General features: G+C 45.9%; 1 protein-coding gene across 1 annotated transcript; it reads left to right on the top strand.

Moving 5' to 3' along the window:
- Positions 1-2,276: 2,276 nt before the first annotated feature.
- On the top strand, positions 2,277-5,747 carry FZD8 (frizzled class receptor 8). The gene has a single exon (XM_060782536.2). It carries the CDS (start codon positions 3,070-3,072, stop codon positions 5,110-5,112), a length of 2,043 nt encoding a protein of 680 aa, XP_060638519.2. The 5' UTR covers positions 2,277-3,069; the 3' UTR covers positions 5,113-5,747.
- The last annotated feature ends 15,956 nt before the right edge of the window (positions 5,748-21,703 follow it).

The following is a 21,703-nucleotide window of genomic DNA, read 5'->3' as shown; positions in this document are numbered from 1 at the left end:
CTCTCAGCCTTCTCTTTTGCAAGCTAAACATGCCCAGCGCTTTAAGCCGCTCCTCATAGGGCTTGTTCTCTAAACCCTTGATCCTTTGAGTTGCCCTCCTCTGGACACATTATAGTATAGAGTCAGCATCTCCCTTCAGTTGTGGTGCCCAGAACTGGACACAGTGTGATTCCAGGTGTAATCCGACCAAGGCAAAAGAGAGGGGCAAGCATGACTTCCCCGAGCAATGAGTCCCCAGGAAGAGAAATGTAGAGTTGGTGTAAAAAAAAAAATCAAGTGAGGGACACCCATTTTCAAAGCCCATCAAAGCAAATGGGATTGGCTTAGAGAAGCTGCAGGACATCCTTACACCTCCTGATTAGGACATTAAGCAAATCCCATTTATTTTTCTGCAGCAGATTCCACAAATGATAACAAGGTGGCCTTAGACTTATGAGCATCTAGAGTGTGAAATCAAGAGGACAGTAAATTATGGGTATGCATTAATTCTACAGTGTAAATCAGGCCTGGGCAAACTTGGGCCCTCTAGGTGTTTTGGACTCCAACTCCCATCATTCCTAACAGCCTCAGGCCCCTTCCTTTTCCCCCACTTAAGAATGTTAGAATGTTGCGGCTGGCCAATCAGAAACCATATGCAAATCGATATAGCTCCTGCATGGGCCAACTTGGGCCTTCTAGGTGTTTTGGACTCCAACTCCCACCATTCCTAACAGCCTCAGGCCCCTTCCTGGGCCAACTTGGGCCCTCTAGGTGTTTAGGACTCCAACTCCCACCATTCCTAACAGCCTCAGGCCCCTTCCTGGGACAACTTGGGCCCTCTAGGTGTTTTGGACTCCAACTCCCACCATTCCTAACAGCCTCAGGCCCCTTCCTGGGCCAACTTGGGCCCTCTAGGTGTTTTGGACTCCAACTCCCACCATTCCTAACAGCCTCAGGCCCCTTCCTGGGACAACTTGGGCCCTCTAGGTGTTTTGGACTCCATCTCCCACCATTCCTAACAGCCTCAGGCCCCTTCCTGGGCCAACTTGGGCCCTCTAGGTGTTTTGGACTCCAACTCCCACCATTCCTAACAGCCTCAGGCCCCTTCCTGGGCCAACTTGGGCCCTCTAGGTGTTTTGGACTCCATCTCCCACCATTCCTAACAGCCTCAGGCCCCTTCCTGGGCCAACTTGGGCCCTCTAGGTGTTTTGGACTCCAACTCCCACCATTCCTAACAGCCTCAGGCCCCTTCCTGGGACAACTTGGGCCCTCTAGGTGTTTTGGACTCCATCTCCCACCATTCCTAACAGCCTCAGGCCCCTTCCTGGGACAACTTGGGCCCTCTAGGTGTTTTGGACTCCAACTCCCACCATTCCTAACAGCCTCAGGCCCCTTCCTGGGCCAACTTGGGCCCTCTAGGTGTTTAGGACTCCAACTCCCACCATTCCTAACAGCCTCAGGCCCCTTCCTGGGCCAACTTGGGCCCTCTAGGTGTTTTGGACTCCATCTCCCACCATTCCTAACAGCCTCAGGCCCCTTCCTGGGCCAACTTGGGCCCTCTAGGTGTTTAGGACTCCAACTCCCACCATTCCTAACAGCCTCAGGCCCCTTCCTGGGCCAACTTGGGCCCTCTAGGTGTTTTGGACTCCATCTCCCACCATTCCTAACAGCCTCAGGCCCCTTCCTGGGCCAACTTGGGCCCTCTAGGTGTTTTGGACTCCAACTCCCACCATTCCTAACAGCCTCAGGCCCCTTCTTGGGCCAACTTGGGCCCTCTAGGTGTTTTGGACTCCATCTCCCACCATTCCTAACAGCCTCAGGCCCCTTCCTGGGACAACTTGGGCCCTCTAGGTGTTTTGGACTCCAACTCCCACCGCTTAAGCGGCTGAGGGGGGAAAGGAAGGGGCCTGAGGCTGTTAGGAATGGTGGGAATTGGAGTCCAAAACATCTGGAAGGCCCAAGTTGGCCCAGGCCTGATCTACATAAGCTTCCTTATTTAGCAGTCTCCATTCCTCCTGTCAATCCCTTTCGAGCAGATAATGAGATTCTTTCCAAACCCCCGGCTTCCCTGCCAGGAGCGCGAAGTGAGCCATTCGCACCTTCACAAAAACAACAACAAGTAATCCCGCCGCTTGCTCTTAAAGGGCCGGCAGGTCGCTGCGCCTCCCCATACCGGCGGGGAACGAATTCGGGTCCACCTTAAGCCGGGCCGAGACTCCCTCCTCCCTTCAGCAACACCCTATCCCTTCCCTGATTGGCTCCTGGCGCGAAAGGAGGCGGGGCGGGACACCCTGCGGCATAAAGAAGCTGGGGAGCAAGAGCCCGGGATTGGTGCTACCGGAGCAAAGAGTCAGGAAGGGAGAGCCAGCAAGGAAGCAAAGAGAGAGCAAAGGCTGCTGCTCCCATCTCCGGAAAAGGTGAAGCATTGAGGAGGGAAAGTTGGAAAGGGAGGGAAAGGAAAGGATCGGAGGTTTGGGAAGGATGAGCGCGGAGAGGCGGAAAGGGAACTGAAGCCAAGGAGAAGGGAAGTGAGTTAGTGCCTTGGCTGCTCTGGTTGTGCTTTGGAGAGGCGGAAAGAGGACTGAGAAGCCAAGGAGAGAGACTCAGGAAGGGAACTGGTGTCTGGGCTGCTTCTCCTTTTGCTTCCCTTGCTTTGGAGAAGTGGAAAGAGGACTGAGAAGCCAAGGAGAAAGACTCGGGGAAGGGAGTTAGTGCCTTGGCTGCTCTGGCTGTGCTTCCCTTGCTTTGGAGAGAGAAAGAGAACCGAGAAGCCAAGGAGAGAGACTCAAGAAGGGAATTGGTGCCTGGGCTGCTTCCCTTGCTTTGGAGAGAAGGAAAGAGGACTGAGAAGCCAAGGAGAAAGACTCAGGAAGGGAATTGGTGCTTGGGCTGCTCTGGCTGTGCTTCCCTTGCTTTGGAGAGGCGGAAAGAGAACTGAGAAGCCAAGGAGAGAGACTCGGGAAGGGAACTGGTGCCTGGGCTGCTTCTCTTGCTTTGGAGGCGCCCTGGCTCTCGGCGAGGCAGGTTAGTGGCCGAAGAGGCGCTCTCTCGCTCCGTGTCGGGTCTCCTTCCTCCTGCTCGGAGCCCAGCATGGATCGGGCTTCCCTCCTGGCTCTCCTGGCGCTTCTCCTGCCTCTCCTCCCGGCCTGGGTGGGCTCCTCTTCTTCTTCCTCTTCGTCCTCCTCCTCCTCCTCGGCGTCCGCTGCCTCCTCCTCGTCCTCCTCCTCGTCCTCGTCCTCCTCCTCGTGCCAGGAGATCACGGTCCCGCTGTGCAAAGGCATTGGCTACAACTACACCTCGATGCCCAACCAGTTCAACCACGACACGCAGGACGAGGCCGGCCTGGAGGTGCACCAGTTCTGGCCGCTGGTGGAGATCCAGTGCTCGTCGGACCTGCGCTTCTTCCTGTGCAGCATGTACACGCCCATCTGCCTGGAGGACTACAAGAAGCCCCTGCCGCCCTGCCGCAGCGTCTGCGAGCGGGCCAAGGCCGGCTGCGCCCCGCTCATGCGCCAGTACGGCTTCGCCTGGCCCGACCGCATGCGCTGCGACCGCCTCCCGGCCCAGGGAGACCCCGAGACCCTCTGCATGGACTACAACCGCAGCGAGGCCGCCACCCCGCAGCCGCCTCGGCCCCCGCAGCCGCCACCCCAGCCGCCCAAGCCGCCCCGCAAGCCGGCCCTCCTCCCCCCGCAGCCTCCCAAGCCGCCCCCCAAGGCGCCCCTCCCTCCGCCCTGCGAGCCGGGCTGCCGCTGCCGCGCCCCCATGGTGTCGGTCTCCAGCGAGAGGCACCCGCTCTACAACCGCGTCCAGACGGGGCGCATCCCCAACTGCGCCTTGCCCTGCCACAACCCCTACTTCACCCCCGACGAGCGCGCCTTCACCGCCTTCTGGATTGGCCTCTGGTCCATCCTCTGCTTCCTCTCCACCTTCGCCACCGTCTCCACCTTCCTCATCGACATGGAGCGCTTCAAGTACCCCGAGAGGCCCATCGTCTTCTTGGCCGCCTGCTACCTCTTCGTTTCGCTGGGCTACCTGGTCCGCTTGGTGGCCGGGCACGAGAAGGTGGCCTGCAGTGGTGGGGCGGCAACGGCAGGGCCTTCCGGTGCTTCGGGCGCATCTGCAGGGGCAGCGGTTGCAGTGGGAGGTCGCGGGGCAGCAGGAGGTGCCGCTGAGCTGCAGCCAGAACTGGCCGGTGCTGAGCATGTGCGCTACGAGAGTACGGGCCCGGCGCTCTGCACCGTAGTCTTCCTGCTGGTCTACTTCTTCGGCATGGCCAGCTCCATCTGGTGGGTCATCTTATCCCTCACTTGGTTCCTGGCAGCAGGCATGAAGTGGGGCAATGAAGCCATCGCCAGCTACGCCCAGTACTTCCACTTGGCGGCCTGGCTCCTGCCCAGTGTCAAGTCCATTGCGGTGCTGGCCCTCAGCTCAGTGGACGGCGACCCCGTGGCTGGCATCTGCTATGTGGGCAACCAAAGCTTGGAGAACCTGAGGGGGTTTGTGCTGGCCCCTTTGCTCATCTACTTGGCCATCGGCTCCATGTTCCTGCTGGCCGGCTTCGTCTCGCTCTTCCGCATCCGGAGCGTCATCAAGCAGCAGGGCGGGCCCACCAAGACCCACAAGCTGGAGAAGCTCATGATCCGGCTGGGGCTCTTCACCGTTCTCTACACTGTCCCGGCGGCCAGCGTGGTGGCCTGCCTCTTCTATGAACAGCACAACCGGCCCCGCTGGGAGGCCACCCACAACTGCCCTTGCCTCCGGGACCAGCAGCCTGACCAGGCCCGCCGGCCGGACTACGCTGTCTTCATGCTCAAGTACTTCATGTGCCTGGTGGTGGGCATCACTTCCGGGGTGTGGGTCTGGTCTGGGAAGACGCTGGAGTCCTGGAAAGCCTTGTGCACGCGGTGCTGCTGGGCCAGCAAAGGGACAGCTGCCGCCGTGGCCTCTGGGAACATTGGTGCTGTCGTGGGCAACGGCGGCATGGGGGGCATGGTGACAGCAGCAGCGGTGGGGGGACTCGGGGGCGGAGCGGGCTCCATGTACAGTGACATCAGCACCGGCTTGACGTGGAGGTCTGGCACTGCCAGTTCGGTCTCATACCCAAAACAGATGCCCTTGTCCCAGGTGTAAACCAAAGCGGGGCACCATGCTTTTGAAACTGTTTTTTGTCAATGACCTTCCTCATGGCCTCCCCACGTGCAGGACAATCGACCACTACTGGAGGTTCCCAAGTGCCAGATCGCTTCCCTGAGCCCCATTCCCAATTTCATATTCCTTGCAAGGAACTACCAACTTCTGTTGTAGAAAGTGAGATAGGAGTTGGAATCTGTCAAGACCAAGACTGCCCTCACCAATGTGGCAAGAGACCCTCAGTTGGGAAGGGCTTCTCTACTTGCTTTTGCTCTTCCCTTCCAACTTTAGAGAGGCGACATCAGCAAAAGTTGCTGGAGTCTGATATGACTGCAAGGGTGGGAGGGAAATGGGGGGGGACTACAAATGGGCAGATGCCTTAAATTCAAACCATGTCTTAATTATATGCCCCAGATAAATACGGGTCTCTTATGTTAAAGGATGTATTTATATAATTATTTGGTACCTTGTACAAAACATGTAAGATATGTATATAATCTAAATGCTATACAGTCTGTAAATTTTTTTTGTTAAAAGAAAAAAAGTTTAGAGGCTGATCATCACTTGCTCCCTCCTAAGAGCAACTATTTGAGTATTCTATTTTGTCAATAAAAGGAGAAATGATTTTATTGGAATTGAGCAGTTTTCCCTGTTGACGCCTTCTTGGCTCGGTGGAAAATATGAAAACGGGTGTCAAAATGCAGAGGAAAATCCAGAATTTGTTTCAGGGGATGGAGGAGATTGCACTGTGGTGTTCCTCTCATGTCAGGGATGTGGAAATAGGTGGATAACCAGATGTTGTTGGGACTTCATATCCCATCACTCCAAATGAAATATTTGATAGTCAGGAATGATCAGAATATGTTCCCTATCAGATTGTGATAAATGACTCTTTCTATCCATCCCCTCAGGGAGAGAGTGGCCTATAAACAATTTATTATTATTATTATTATTATTATTATTATTAGTTACATAACAAGATCACTATGTTGGCTTTTGTATTCAATCACACGTCAAGACTCTTCCCAAGTGTCTAGGACTGTGTGATGTATTGGCAAATAATGTGTGCAGATCTGAGAAGAGTGGCCTTTTGCAGCTGACAGATGGTAATTTTGGCAGCACCAGTTGTTTTTAAGTGCAGGCCAAGGTCTTTAGGCACTGCACCCAGTGTGCCAATCACCACTGGGACCACCTTTACTGGCTTGTGCTGGAGTATTTGCAGTTTGGTCTTTAAATCCTCATATCATGTAAGCTTTACCAGTTGCTTCATGTTGATTCTGCTGTCACCTGGGATTGCAACATTATTATTATTATCATTGTCATCACCATTCTTCACCATTGGCCACACTGCTAGGGACTAATTGCAACTGGAGTTAACAGCATCACAGGTTCACTTCCCTCAGTGGGGAAATTTCAGTCCGGTTCCCATCATCTCAAGGCTAGGAGTGATGGGTGCTGAAGTCCAATATCACTTGGAATGCTGCACATTCCCTACCTCAGGCTTAGGGAGCAGAGTTGGCAAAGTTGTGGCTGATGTAAGCAATTTCTAGTCATGTTTGGAAGCTATGAAGAGCTGAGGTTATAGAATCACCATCAGCAATCAGTTTGCCAAGAATAGTTCCACCTGAATTCTGTGGAAGCTACAAGACAGGAGGCACAGGTACCTGGGGCATGTTGTCTCTTGTGATGTGGTTTTCAGAGCAGCCTCTTTGCAACCACCAGACAAATAAAGTTAAGGAAGTTGGGACTACTTCAAAAAATAAAGAAAAAAATGACTACTGATTTCCCACAGACTTCAGGTGCATCTACAGCAGGCATGGGCAAACTTTGGCCCTCCAGCTGTTTTGGACTTCAATTCTCACAATTTCTAACAGCCACAGGCCCCTTCTTTTTCTGCCTCAGCCACTTAAGCAGCTGAAGGAGAAAAGGAAAGGACCCAAGGCTGTTAGGAATTGTGGGAGTTGAAGTCCAAAACACCTGGAGGGCTGAAGTTCGCCCATGCCTGGTCTACACTGTAGAATTCATGTGGTTTGACACCTCTTGAACTATCATGGCTCAATACTATGGAGCCTTGGGATTTGTAGTTTGGTGAGGCAGCAACACTTTTTGCAGAGAATGTGGTGGACCTTGTAAAACCACAACTCCCATGATTCTATAGCATTGAGTTCCTGGAGCCAAACTACAATGATTCTAACATTGTAGAGGAACTTTGTGATGATACTTTGAGTACTTCGGAACTTTTTGGACTGCCAATGTCTACAATCCTCAATTTGGCTGTTAGGAATTGTGGGAGTTGCAGTCCAAAACACCTGGAGCACCAAAGTTTGCCCATGCCTGGTTTAAGGCGTCTGCAACCTCCATTCTTTGCTATCATTTCTGGGTAAGAGGTATTTTTAAAAGGCATCCATATCTCCCCTTTTTGTTATGACTTTGACTAAACGAATGTTTTCTTAGGAATGTTGAAGGCAAGGTTTCCTGTGTGTTGTCCATGCTTGTTTGGGTAAGCACCTGCTGCTTCAGCAGGCAGAGGCAGAAATCTTGGGCTGTAGCACAATGTGAACAAGCAATACATAAATGCATCAGATGCTTCTCTTTTCGGAATGGGAGATTGTCCTCTCATTGGGACCAAATCATAATTGGAATGAGCAGAATGCTTTCTTAGAAGCAGTTTGAACTTGTTACCTGGTTGTTTAGAACGTCTCTCCTTTGAAAAACAGGGGTGCAAAATGAATAGGGGGCAATCTGTAGGAATCCCAGTTCTTTTTAAGTCTGGCACAAACTTTGATCTTTTCTCTAAATGTCTTGTATAGAAAATCGGTCTTCCTAGCCAGTTCCTCTTGTTGTAGACCAATTGACCACCGTGGAGCCCCAATTTAAAGGGGTCTTGCAACAGTTAGTGAACTCCAGAGGGGGGAAACACAAGAGGACAGCCTTTTAAAAACAGCTTTTCTTGGCATTGTTAGCCAGGCTGCAGGCAGTAAGGCCCAAGGTTAGAGTATTGTAATGGGATGTGGCAGGACAAGGAGATGGAGGGGGGGAAATGCCCATGAATGTTCTACAGGTGGTCTACTGCCTTAGAATTGTCCCAATGTAAAGCATGTTTTTCTTTCCCATGGTGGAATAATTGTGTCCCAAAACTCTTCCCCCAAAGAACTATTCCAAATCAGACATTGAATGTTTTTGTTTATAAAGAAATCTTCTGTTCTTGATATCCCTGTAGTTCTCAAAATTCAAGATTCCAGTGCACCAAACTATATTGTCATATTTTCCAACAGTGAAAGGCTGAGTATCCTGAGATGGCAGTAACAGCTCATTTTTTTTTAAAAAAAAATTATTCTTGCTGCTAGCTTTAGATATGCCATGCTATTTGTTTACAAGCACAGCAATAAAACGACATCAGAGCCCTTGTTTGGCTCACAACAAGCTGGGTATATAGCTGGAAAGGTCTCAGGTTCGAATCCGGGGAGTGGTGTAAGCTTCCGCTGTCAGCCCCAGCTTCTGCCAACCTAGCAGTTTGAAAACATGCCAATATGAGTAGATCAATAGGTACCGCTCCAGTGGGAAGGTAACGGCACTCCATGCAGTCATGCCGGCCACATGACCTTGGGAGGTGTCTATGAACAACGCCAGCTCTTCGGCTTAGAAATGGAGATGGGCACCATCCCCCAGAGCTGGACATGACTGGACTTAATGTCAGGGGAAAATCTTTACCTTTACTTTTTTATAGCATAACAGTTATAGATGAGTTTGTGGATGTATTTGGAAAGGATTCAGGCTGAGGAAGCTCTTTTTAAAGACTTTTTTTGTGTCAGGAGCGACTTTAGAAACTGCAAGTCAATTCTGGTATGAGAGAATTGTCTGTCTGCAAGGATGTTGCCCAGGGGACACCCAGATGTTTTGATGTTTTACCATCCTTGTGGGAGGCTTCTCTCATGTCCCCGCATAGGGAGCTGGAGCTGACAGAGGGAGCTCATTTGCACTCTCCCCAGATTCGAACCTGCAACCTGTCATTCTTCAGTCTTGCCGGCACAAGGGTTTAACTCACTACAGCTCCCAGAATATAGTTCCATCGATTAGGACTTGTTTTCTGCTGCCCTGGAGACTAGGACATGGAGCAATGGCTTTAAACTACAGGAAAGGAAATTCCACCTGAACATTAGGAAGAACTTCCTAACTCTGAGAGCTGTTCAGCAATGGAACTCTCTGCCATGGAGTGTGGTGGAGGGTCCTTTTTTGGAGGCTTTTAAACAGAGGCTGGATGGCCATCTGTCGGGGGTGCTTTGAATGAGATTTCCCTGCTTTTGTCAGGGGGTTGGACTGGGTGGCCTACAAGATCTCTTCCAACTCTGATTCTATGACTATACCAAGATTGAGTTGGTTGACATTTATTTGGTGGAAGAGCTTGAACCAGTTGGCAACCAGAATTAGTTTCTTCTTCCATTGTGATAAATCCTTCCGGTTGGCCTTCATACTGGCACTTGGATTGCAATTCCCATCAGCCACACCACTCCCGTGCTAGCCAAGATGATGGGAATTGTAGTAAAAGCACCAGTTGCTTTTACTACAACTCCCATCATCTTGGCTAGCATGGGCATGGTGTGATTGATGGGAATTGCAGTCCAAGTTATCTAGAATCAGAATAGTTTGTTTCTACAAGCCATGGGGGTTGGTAAAATAGAGTAAGGCTAGTAGAAGTGAAAACGTAAGTTGGGAGGTCAATGTCTTTTAGTATTAGTTTCCCCCTTTTCTTCCCTAGCTCTACTTCTATACAAGTTCAGGGCCAAAGCAGGATGCAACATGCTGTAGTAAAATAGTATACTCCACAGAAAGAAAGAATGAAAGCAACCCAAAGAATGAAAGATCAAGGAAAACAGTGAAATGGTGGGAGCGAGGGTGAGGCTGTTGACTTATCAAGGCAGTATGTGTTTTGTAGCAATTTAATATACATGTTCTTTGCAAGAGGAATTCTTCCAGTACACAGTACTATACCATTCATTGGTTGGAAATACATAGTGTTGCAATGACAACTAAAGGCATGCTGGGGAGGGGGATGCTTTTTTGGACAAACCTTATTCCTCGTAACTAATCTTAATATTAGCAATCCATTTTTGGGAACTTCCTCCCACTTTCAGGTAGCTGGTAGGGCTGGAGAGCATAAACCAGACAAGTGAAGGAATGAATAGGAAATGTCATGCCAACATTAGATATTCTTACCCTGAAAGCAAAGTGTTTTAAACTCCCTGCGGGATTGATGTTTGTTTAGTGGATGTCTTTGTTCACAGTCATGTCAGAACAGCCACGGCTTTGCCAAACGGAAATGATTCTGACTGTATAGTCTGCAATATTCAAATAAGACATTGTTGAGACTTCTGCAACTGATGGATGGTGCGAAAAGTGTGTTGGAAAGTTAAAGTTGGGAAAGTCCAGGCGTATTCTATTGTGCAAAAGTGAGGGACTACCGCCACCTACCGGCCACATAAAATTAGACATTTCCAAGGAAAGGAGGGACATAGGAGACTGTTTTCTACCAAGTCAGCCCATCAAAGGTAAAGGTTTCCTCTTGATATTAAGTCTAGTCAAGGGAAGTGGTGCTCATCTCCAATTCCAAGTTGAAGAGCTGGCAATGTCCGTAGCCCCCTCCTAGGTCATGTGGCCGGCATAACTGCATGGAGCACCATTACCTTCCTGCTGGAGCAGTACATATTAATATACTCACACTTGCATGTTTTTGAACTGCTAGGTTGGCAGAAGCTGGGGCTAATAGAGGGAGCTCACCCTACCCTGCGGATTCCAACTGCCGACCTTTCAACCAGCAAGTTCAGCAGCTCAGTGGCTTAGTCCATGGCACCACTTGCGGCCCATTACTCCCAAGTATTCTAGCCCAGTACTATAATCTCTTTTTTGCCAAACAGGTAGTATAGTTTTAGTCAAAATTTTGGTCTGGAATTCCCTGTTGCTGTCCCATTCCAAATACTTGCCTTGTTTATGAAATGGGATGTGTTCAGGTTGATATGACAAAAAAAGACTTAATATTTACAATAGAATTGTACAATAATGTATTGGAGGGCTCAGCTGTAACATTTGACGTGTGTGTGTGTGGTGGAAAAACCTATGGATGCAGATTATCACCTATATCTATGCACTGTATATTCCAACTGTACACTATATATATATTTACATTATGCTGGTCCTACTTGGTTTTAGCATGTGGCAGTAGTCAACTATTATTATTATTGCAATCTACAGTCAGAGTTTCCTATGTAGACGTGAATTGTACTGCATTTGAATTGTGGTCTCATCCAGTGCAATCCTGTTCAAGTTTCTTCCCAAGCAAGAAGCAAGCAGGAAAAACAACATGGTTTGAGCATTGAAATATACCCCTGGAGCCCGAGGTTCACATCCTCGCATGTCCACAGAAATCCATTGGATGACCTTGGGAAAGTCACACTCTCGGAGAAAGAGGCTAACCACCTCTGAACAAATCTTAGGTTCATCATAAGTTCCTTGAAGACACACAATAAGAAGTCCCATTAAGGTTAGATCTACACTGCCGTATAATGCAGTTTGAACTGCAGTAAACAGCATCATATGGGTCTATTTGAGGCATGGGAAACTTTGGCCTTCCAGGTGTTTTGGACTTCAACTCCCAGAATTCCCAGCCTGTTTTACTCCTGTTAGGAATTGTGGGAGTTGAAGTCCAAAACACCTGAAGGACCAAAGCTTGCACATGCCTGTAAATTGGCCATATAAGGCTGTTCAAACTGCTTTATATGGCAGTGTAGATCTAGCCTAAGTTCAATAGGATTTATATCTAATATTTGAGACATCAATCAGGCATTTTCTCTATATTTTGCATTTTGTCTAAGATAATAGAAACTTACACCAAGACAACTGAACAGAAACTTTAGGCGACTTTGAAGACTATAGCCAGGATATTTTACATCAGCTGCTTAGTTGAGTATATTGGGGAAGTAATCACTCCTTTACTTGTCACTGCAAGTCCAAATACCATGAAGATGTGATTGCCAGGCATTTCATACCCCAGTATTTCTCATAATAATAAGCACACATGGAATTACAAGCATATAATGATCATGCAGGTGAGTTTTCTCTGTGACACACACACAATCTTGCAATTTCCCCAAAATGGGTATTTATTTATCATGTCACAAGCAAGTTGAGGGAACAGTGAAAATGCATTTTAAAACACAAAGTTTTAAAAACTTGGCATGATGCTAGATGTCCTTTGACCAGACGCTAGCCACTTGGAGTACCTCTGCGTGAGAAGGTCCTCCATTGTGTATGTGGCAGGGCTCAGGTTGCATTGTAGTAGGTGGTCTGGAGCCCCCAGTGGCGCAGTGGGTTAAACCCCTGCGTCGGCAGGACTGAAGACAAACAGGTTACAGGTTCGAATCCGGAGAGAAGCAGGTGAGCTCCCTCTATCAGCTCTAACTCCTCATACGGGAACATGAGAGAAGCCTCCCACAAGGATGTTAAAAAACATCAAAATCATCCGGGCATCCCCTGGGCAACGTCTTTGCAGATGGCCAATTTTCTCACACCAGAAGTGACTTGCAGTTTCTCAAGTTGCTCCTGACATGACAAAAAAAAGTGGGTGGTCTGTGATTTGCTCTTCTCCACACTCACATGTCATAGACTCCACTTTATAGCCCCATTTCTTAAGGTTAGCTCTGCATCTCATGGTGCCAGAGCACAGGCTGTTCAGTGCCAACACCTAGAGGGCCAAAGTTTGCCCATCTACATGCACTCTCAGATTGTAAAAAGCATTTTCAAAAGCCATGTTTCTTCACTTTTCTGGGGGTCCTATCCTCCTAACCTCACCAAATATGGGAAAGTCTGTATTGGGAAAGGATTCTGATCTAACACCCAACACAGAGAATGACAACCCCCCCTCCCAATTCTCATTATCCATCAACTAGGAGTCCCCAGTGGCACAATGGGTTAAACGCTTGTGCCGGCAGGACTGCTGACCAATAGGTCAGAGGTTCAAATTCGGGGAGAGTGCAGGTGAGCTCCCTCTGTCAGCTCCGGCTGCCCATGCGGGAACATGAGAGAAGCCTCCCACAAGGATGGTAAAACATCAAAACATTTGGGCATCCCCTGGGCAACGTCCTTGCAGACAGCCAGTTCTCTCACACCAGAAGCGACTTGCAGTTTCTCAAGTTGCTCCTGACTGATCCAAATTGGAAAGTTGTGCCCTTTCAGCCACAGGTCAGACACATCCCAGTTTTCACAGCTGGGTTGCCTGTAAGGTTAGTTTAACCTTGGAAGAAATGGGCCAAACTGAAAATATTTTGAAAATTTTTGCCAGAGCTCTCTTCAGTGCAAAGGCTCAGGGAGGATTCACTTTTCTTACTGCACAAGTGGATCCACGTTCTATTCCCAAAGAAAGGGGCACCCAAGAGGAAAGATTCCCCAACAGCCCTCAAGATTAAACAGATGAAGAACAGTCAGGTAACCTTCCTAAGCTTTTGTAGCTGCGCCAAGGAGAAAGGGCAGAGAACAGTTTGTGTTGCCCTCTGCTGGAAAACAGTAATATAATTGGGTTGCTGTGTGTTTTCCTGGCTGAAAGGCCATGTTCCAGAAGCATTCTTTCCTGACATTTTGCCCACATTTATGACAGGCATCCCCAGAGGTTGTGAGGTCTGTTGGAAACTAGGCAAGTGGGGTTTGCATATCTGTGGAATAATGTCCAGGGTGGGAGAAAGAACTGCTTGAGGCAAGTGTGAATGTTTCAATTGGCTGCCTTGATTGGCATTGAATGGCCTTTCAGCTTCAAAGTCTGGTTGCTTCCTGCTTGAGGGAATCCTTTGTTGGGAGGTGTTCGCTGGCCTTGATTGTTTCATGCCTGGAATTCCTGTTTTCTGAGTTTTCTACTTTATTTACTGTCCTGATTTTAGAGATTTTTTAATACTGGTAGCCAGATTTGGTTCATTTTCATGGTTTCCTCCTTTCTGCTTTGAAGCTGAAAGGTCATTCAATGCTAATCAAGGGGGCCAATTGCAATATTGACACTTACCTCAAACACACAACAGTTCTTTCTCCCACCCTGGACATTATATCAATCTCACTTGTTTAGTTTCCAGCAGACATCACAACCTTTGAGGCTGCCTGCCATAGATGTGGGCAAAACGTCAGGAGAGAATGCTTCTGGAACATGGCCATACAACCCAGAAAACTCACAGCTAACCAGTGATTCCGGCCATGAAAGCCTTCGACAGCACACTAATAGAATTCATATAGGGTAATTATTATTAATACTTTTGAAATTTGATCTTATCATACTCCAGTACTTTACATTGTAATTCTTTAAATATCTACCTTTTGATGGGAAAAATAATATACATAAAACATTTTCAGTTTTCTAAACTATCTAACGTAAAGCTCAATCTTTAAAAGGTTTTGTAGAATATTATGCAGATGAATAATAACAATATTTCTTAAATCTCTAGCTCAAGTATGGTGTGCCCTGATTTGCATTAAGGGGCTTGATTTGTATTAACGAAGCTTGAAATGTGTTGTGGTTTTTCACGCAATACCTTTTGAATTGGTGAAAATGTAAAAAGCATCAAAGAACCATGCATTCTGAACTTTCAAATATTTGTGTATAACTGTATTCTTCGTTCAGCTAAACTGCACTGGAAATAACACTGATTTAATGGAGTCCCCGGTGGTGCAGCGGATTAAACTGCTGAGCTGCTGAACTTGCTGACCGAAAGGTTGGTGGTTTGAATCTGGGGAGTGGGGTGAGCTCCTGCTGTTAGGCACAGCTTCTGCCAGCCTAACAGTTCAAAAACATGCAAATGTGAGTAGATCAGTACCTCTTCTCCGGGAAGGTAAACAGTGCTCCATGTATTCATGCCAACCACATGACCTTGGAGGTGTCTACAGACAACGCCGGCTCTTCAGCTTAGAAATGGAGGTGAGCACCAACCCCCAGAGTCAGACATAACTGGATTTAACATCAAGGGGGAACCTTTACCTTAATGTTGAAAAACTGGAAATGAGTTTCTGTTGCATACCAAAGACTGCTTATGTTTCAGCTTAAATTTAAAAACAGATCTGTTTTCAACCTAACAATTCAGCTACAGACTATTGCTGACAAATTTCATTGTAGTTTCACTGGCAGAAGCGTTCCTGAATGTTACTTGAAATTAGTGAGTTTGGAATTAGCCAACTACGCTTTATATTGGCACGTTTTTAAAAAAAGACAACTCTTCTCAGTTCCTCTAGAGAGCAGTATATCCATTTCATAGTTATTGTTAGAACGCCCTGCTCAGTCCTAGCATGAAGCAGAATTTGTTTTTTCTCAGATGCGGATCTACATTGTGTAAGATCATAAATCATGCCAACGACACTGGGCTTTGTAAATGTGACTCTGACGTCAAATCTCGCAACCAGCATAGCGCTTTCCATGCCCTAATATAGCCTTCATACTGGTCCAAGCGAAAGTCTTTCTTCCATACCTCTTCCTTTCTCACACAAGTGGGGTGCAAACACATGGAAAATATTTAGTATGTGCAAAAACTGAGATAACGTCCCTTGCGAAAGAGTTCAGCTCTCTTTTATTTTCCCATATTTTGTGATTTAGATTTACTAACCCATAACTGTTCGATATTCATGATCACTACTTAGCCACCACTGAGATACTCAGCAGTTCTACACAGGCATGATAATGTAGTTCAAAGCCACCCCAAGATTAAGGTATCTTCAAAATGTACATCTCCAATGCATCTTGCAGCATACATCAAGCCTGAAACAGTGTACAGGACAGTCTCGCTTATGCAACATAAATGGGCCGGTAGTATATTGGATATGCGAAAGTGTTGCATAACAAGGAGGGATTAAGGAAAAGCCTATTTAAACATTAAATTACTGTTGATTTGTTGTCAAACATGATGTTTTGATGACATTTACAAATTTAGCACCAAAACATGTTTGACAACAAATCAACAGAAATAGCAGTTCAATACAAAATAACATTATGTAGTAATTCCTGTAGTTACAAATTTACCACCAAAAAAATCACAATGTATTAAAACAGCTTTCGATCCGAGCAGGAGGCAGACTGCATTGGATAGTAAAAAACGCTGGATGAGTGAAGGTTGGATAAGTGAGAGTCTACTGTATTTGAAAAAAACTCACAGGAAATTCTGGAACAAGCCACGAAATCTATGGATATGGGGCGGAAAGGAAAAGGATCTGGGTGGCAAGCCACTCTTCCAAGGCTTAATCCACTACATGCCACCAAAGCACTGCATCTCCACAAACTTCCATGTGGCTTGCAGCCTCCTTGCCCTGCACCTTTAAGTGCCTCATTGTCTTCCCAAATGTGCATGCCTACCTCCTGCCTGTCTGCCTCCCTCTCTTTCTGTCTGCCTTTCCTTCTTTCTTTCCTCTAAGGCGCACTTGCAAGTGGAGAAGAGGCAGAGAAGGCAGGAAGTGTGGAGACCTTCAATTTGCTTCACAGAGCTCTAAAGGTTCTGTGGAGCACAGTTTGAGAACCACTGGTGTAGACAATTCGAAGTGGAATTGGTTCCTTGTAATTCACTTCCAAACTTGGTTTAAGTGCCTGTGTAGAACTGTCCACTGTTGCCTTGGTCGCAACTTCACCCTACAACCTATTTCAGTGGGTATCAACTGCATTGAGAGAAGTGTGAATGACAATTTGGGTTTAGGCAAGTTTCATCCAGAAGACATTACTTAACTAAGGATTCAATAGCATGAGGCAAGCAAGCAAGCACTAAAGCAGGACCATCAGTCGGTTTGCCCGACATCTCCAAAGATGGCTGTCCTTATTGCATGATGCCATGTGCATTCCACTGTTGGTCTGTCTCTTTTTATAATGCTCCCACTACTAAGTAAAACCCGCCAATAGCTCTTGATACTTTAGTATTATGGATTCCTTCTGTTTCCAACATGTCAGTACTAAAGTGACATCAAATACAGTAGAGTCTCACTTATCCAACATAAATGGGCCGGCAGAATGTTGGATAAGCAAAAATGTTAGATAATAAGGAAGGAATCAGGAAAGGCCTATTAAATGTCAAATTACGTTATGATTTTACAAATTAAGCACCAAAATATCATGTTTTACAACAAATCATCAGAAAAAGCAGTTCAACACACAGTAACTTTATGTAGTAATTACTATATTTATGAATTTAGCACCAAAATATTGCAATATATTGCAACAGCTGTGGATCTGGGCAGGAGGGAGACTGCATTGGATAATACAGAATGTTGGATGAGCAGGTGTTGGATAAGTGAAACTCTACTGTAGTGGGATTCTCCTCCTGTACCACTCTCTCCTCCCCCTCACCCAGGGCTGTAGCCAGAAAAAAAATTCGGGGAGTGTTGAAAATTTTGGGGGGGGGGGGAGTTTTGAAAATTTGGAGGGGAGGTTGAAAATTTTGGGGAGGGGAGTTGAAACTTGCCTCTTAGCTCACGCTGAAGCCAAGAGCACAGCAGGGGGCAGAGCAGCTTTCAATAGCCTGCAGCTCCGCCACTGTCAACCACCTCCACCAAGTCTGGCCTCCTTAATGAGAGCATTCAACACTCCCCCCACCCCCCACTTGGTTGCTTCGCAACATCGGCTATTGCTGCAAATAATGACAGTGTGAATAAATTGTCAATACTTGCTTGAGATAGTGCTTTCAGTTCTGGAGGGATTCTTAATTTTTTGCGTCTCATAGACATAGCACGGGGATTTGGTTAAGCAGTTAAAGTTCACGAGTAAAATAGGTTTATTTTTTTAACCTGAAAAATTTAAGGGGGGTGAACCCCTAAACACCCCCCCCCCCCCTCACTACAGGCTTGCCCTCACCATACCCAAGCTGGCTGTTTTCCTTTTACTTTATGTTTTCTATTTTCCTTTCTTGTCATTTCTAAAAGCTAAAATTCCACAATTAAAAAAATTAGAGAATAATGGTAAATGAGGGTGTGCAGATGTATGATTACAGAACCAGCAATTTGTGCAATTGCACAATTGATAAGAGGTGCAATATGGAAGGTTGCTGAATCCAGTATGTATCCATCAGTGATAGCATGGGCTATTAGTAGAATAGCAGGTTCGGGTGTTAAAAGTGTGAAGCAGCTGATACAGAATATATGTTTAAAATATTAGATTGTTCAACACTCCTTACACAGCTGTTTTTTATTTATTAAAATTAATAGATCATCAATAATTTTGCAATTTGTCTGGGAGAAACACATCCATTGGGTATTGCAGAAAGTGGCAGACAATGGCAACTTCTGTAGTGACCTTAAAAAGGCATGTAGGCATAAAATCTACTCTATGTCACTAACAGGAGGCAGACTTACCTGAATACTATGCACTATGTTTCCCCCATTGCATTTCAACAGTATGAAGTCCAGAGCCCCAGTGTAATCGAGACCATATTAATGCTTGATAGTTCATGAATTAAGTGCAGGTTCATTGCAGACAGTGGACTGCAGCTCTGTACTTACAGTATTGAGTCATTTTCATGGGAACAATAAACCAGTTGTTTTTTTCCGGCTGGTTTTGGCAAAATCAGAATATGAAAAATACTTCATGCCAAATGTATTGCAATGCAACTGCTGAAACCAGTAGTAAGAAAGTATTTTTTTTAAAAAAACTGCATAATATAAAATGCAAAATTTGACATTAAGAAAACAAAACTTAGCAACAGAGTTTTCAAAACATGCAACATCCCACTTGAAATTGTAAGTGTCTGCATGTATAATATAGATTTACTGGCTGGTGCCTTATTCAATATTTATGATGTAATAAGCCAGTGGTTCCCTAGGTGTTTTGGCCTACAACTCCCAGAAATCCCAGTCAGTTTACCAGGTGTTAGGATTTCTGGGAGTTGAAGGCCAAAACATCTGGGGACCCACAGGTTGAGAACCACTGTCATAAACCAAACATTGAAATCCACATTTGTAGCCATTGTGCTAATGCAGCGATGAAGAGTGTCTCCAAAAACCCATCTTAAAAGCCAGACAGAGCCATCAACATAGGCTGCCATATAATGCAGTTCAAAACACATTATGTGGTTAATGTAGATGCATGTAACCCAGTTCAACACAATTAAATAGCATTATATGAATCTACACTGACCATATAACAGTTTCGCACTGCATTACATGACTATATAGATGGGGCCATAGTGATTTCCAAGGCTCTGTGGGGCAAGGCAGTGAGTGGAAATGTGTCCGTATCTTTCTCTACTGTCCGAATGCCCAACCACCGTCTCCCAAAGCAGTTGCTCTACTCCGAACTCAAGAACGGAAAACAGAACGCTGGTGGACAGGAAAAGAGATTTAAAGATGGACTTAAAGCCAACCTTAAAAAATCTGGCATAGACACTGAGAACTGGGAAGCCCTGGCCCTTGAGTGCTCCAACTGGAGGTCAGCTGTGACCAGCAGTGCTGCAGAATTTGAAGAGGCACGAATGGAGGGTGAAAGAGGAAGGCACGTCAAGCTAACCTCGTCCGAGACAGCCTTCCACCTGGAAACCAATGCCCTCACTGCGGAAGAAGATGCAGATCAAGCTCCACAATCACCTACGAATCCACCGCCAGGACACCGAATTTGGAGAACCATCATCCTCGGACTACGAGGGATTGCCTAAGTAAGTAAGTAATTGCATTTTGTGACCCAGTAATATCCATGGCTGCACAGACATTTGAAACCTAGTCTGCAGAGTCATAGTCCAGTGCTGAAACCACTATACCACACTGGAACTTATGACGATATTATTTGTTATTCCCAAAGACCTGAATGTGGGAAATAGTTGGAATGTGCCCAAGACCCATGCAGTCTATCAGACAAAGATAAAACTGCATCTCACTACATATGTCTCAGGCAGTGGGGCTGTGAACCTGCTCCACTTGAGTTACCTGGAGTGCTGAAATCAGTTTCTACCTTACAGGACTTCATCAGCCACCACTGATTTTAGAATAGTGTGAACTGGTCAACCTGCAAGGTTCATAATGTGTACCAGGATCAAACCTCTCACTTTATTGCTTTTTCTTGCTAGGGATGGAAAGAAATATGCAGTTATTCACTTCTGTGGAGGAATCATGCATTGCGCCAACATAAACACTGAGGGGAATGTTGATGTTAAACTGCAACACTGCAAGAAACGGGTGTTCCATTTCGCTCCTCCATCATAAATAACGTGACAAACGCTCTTGCCTTATATGTCAGTAATCTAGTTCAGCCCAAAGCCAGCAACAAAGTGCAAACACTAGAGAATGAAATGCGTCACAGTCACCTCTTGTAAAACTTGTTAAACTGTTGTCTTCAGTCTAGGCTTAGGACAGTTTCAGTACTTTCCTACAACACCTGCATATTTAGATACAATAGATCTGTTTCATATGTAAGCTTTTCTCTTCTGTTATATATGAAATATCACATCCTCATTTATACTGCATGCTTAGGCCTATGTCAACTCACATGCAAAAGTGAACTGCTGTTTTCAAAGTAGCTCTTACAGAGAACCTTCACCCTTTGGTTCTCTGCCTATCTGCTCAGCATTAAAGCCTATCGAGTTCAATTAGTTGTGTTTTTTTTTTCCGTGTAACGAGCAACTTGAGAAACAGCATGTCGCTTCTGGTGTGAGAGAATTGGCTATCTGCAAGGACATTGCCCAAGGGACGCTCGATGTTTTTACCATCCTTGAGGGAAGCTTCTCTCATGTCCCCACATGGGGAGCAGGAGCTGACAGAGGGAGCTCAACCGGCTCTCCCCGGATTCGAACTGCTGACCTATTGGTCAGCAATCCTGACGGGACAAGGGTTTAACCCATTGAACCACTAGGGGCTCCGTCATAAACTAGGTTATATACAATATAACATATTGTATATAATATATACAATAATGTATATACAATATAGTACAATATAGTATATTGGATATACATATAATATTTATAGTAATATAATGTAATACAATATAATACTAGTAATAATAATACAATATTATAATTATAATTATATATTTACATTACATGTAATATTACTAATAATATTACAATATAATGGTATAGAGCAATATAGTAATATATAATACTGATATTGTACTATGCTAATAATATAATATATAAATGCCATAAATAAATCATATATATATATATATATATATATATATATATATAGTGATGGAAGTCTCTTCACACAATAGGTTTCTTGAAATCTGATTCAGATATTGAGCTTTTACTGTTATTATTGTCATTTCCTTCCTTTGAGGCAGTGAGTGTGTGACTTGGGGTTTCCAGGGCTGAACAGAAATTAGAACTGTGGTTTCCTGAATCACAGTCCAACACTTAAACCTCACAGGCTTTTGGAATTATTATATGGCAGTCTTATAGATCAATGCAGTATGGCTACAGAGTTTTGGGGTTTTTTTGTTTTTGTTTTGTTTTTGTTTTTTTGCAATATGCCTAGAAAATAATTCAGCTTCACAACCTCTGAGGATGCCTGCCATAGATGCAGGCGAAATGTCAGGAGAGACTGTTTCTAGAACATGGTCATACAGCCCAAAAGACCTACAACAACCCAATAATCAAGAACAAAGTGTTAC

The sequence above is a fragment of the Anolis sagrei genome, chromosome 6 (genome assembly GCF_037176765.1).
Source record: "Anolis sagrei isolate rAnoSag1 chromosome 6, rAnoSag1.mat, whole genome shotgun sequence".
Lineage (NCBI taxonomy): Eukaryota > Metazoa > Chordata > Lepidosauria > Squamata > Dactyloidae > Anolis > Anolis sagrei.
Note: the sequence above shows the minus strand (reverse complement) of the source record. Positions and strands in the feature narration are given on the sequence as shown.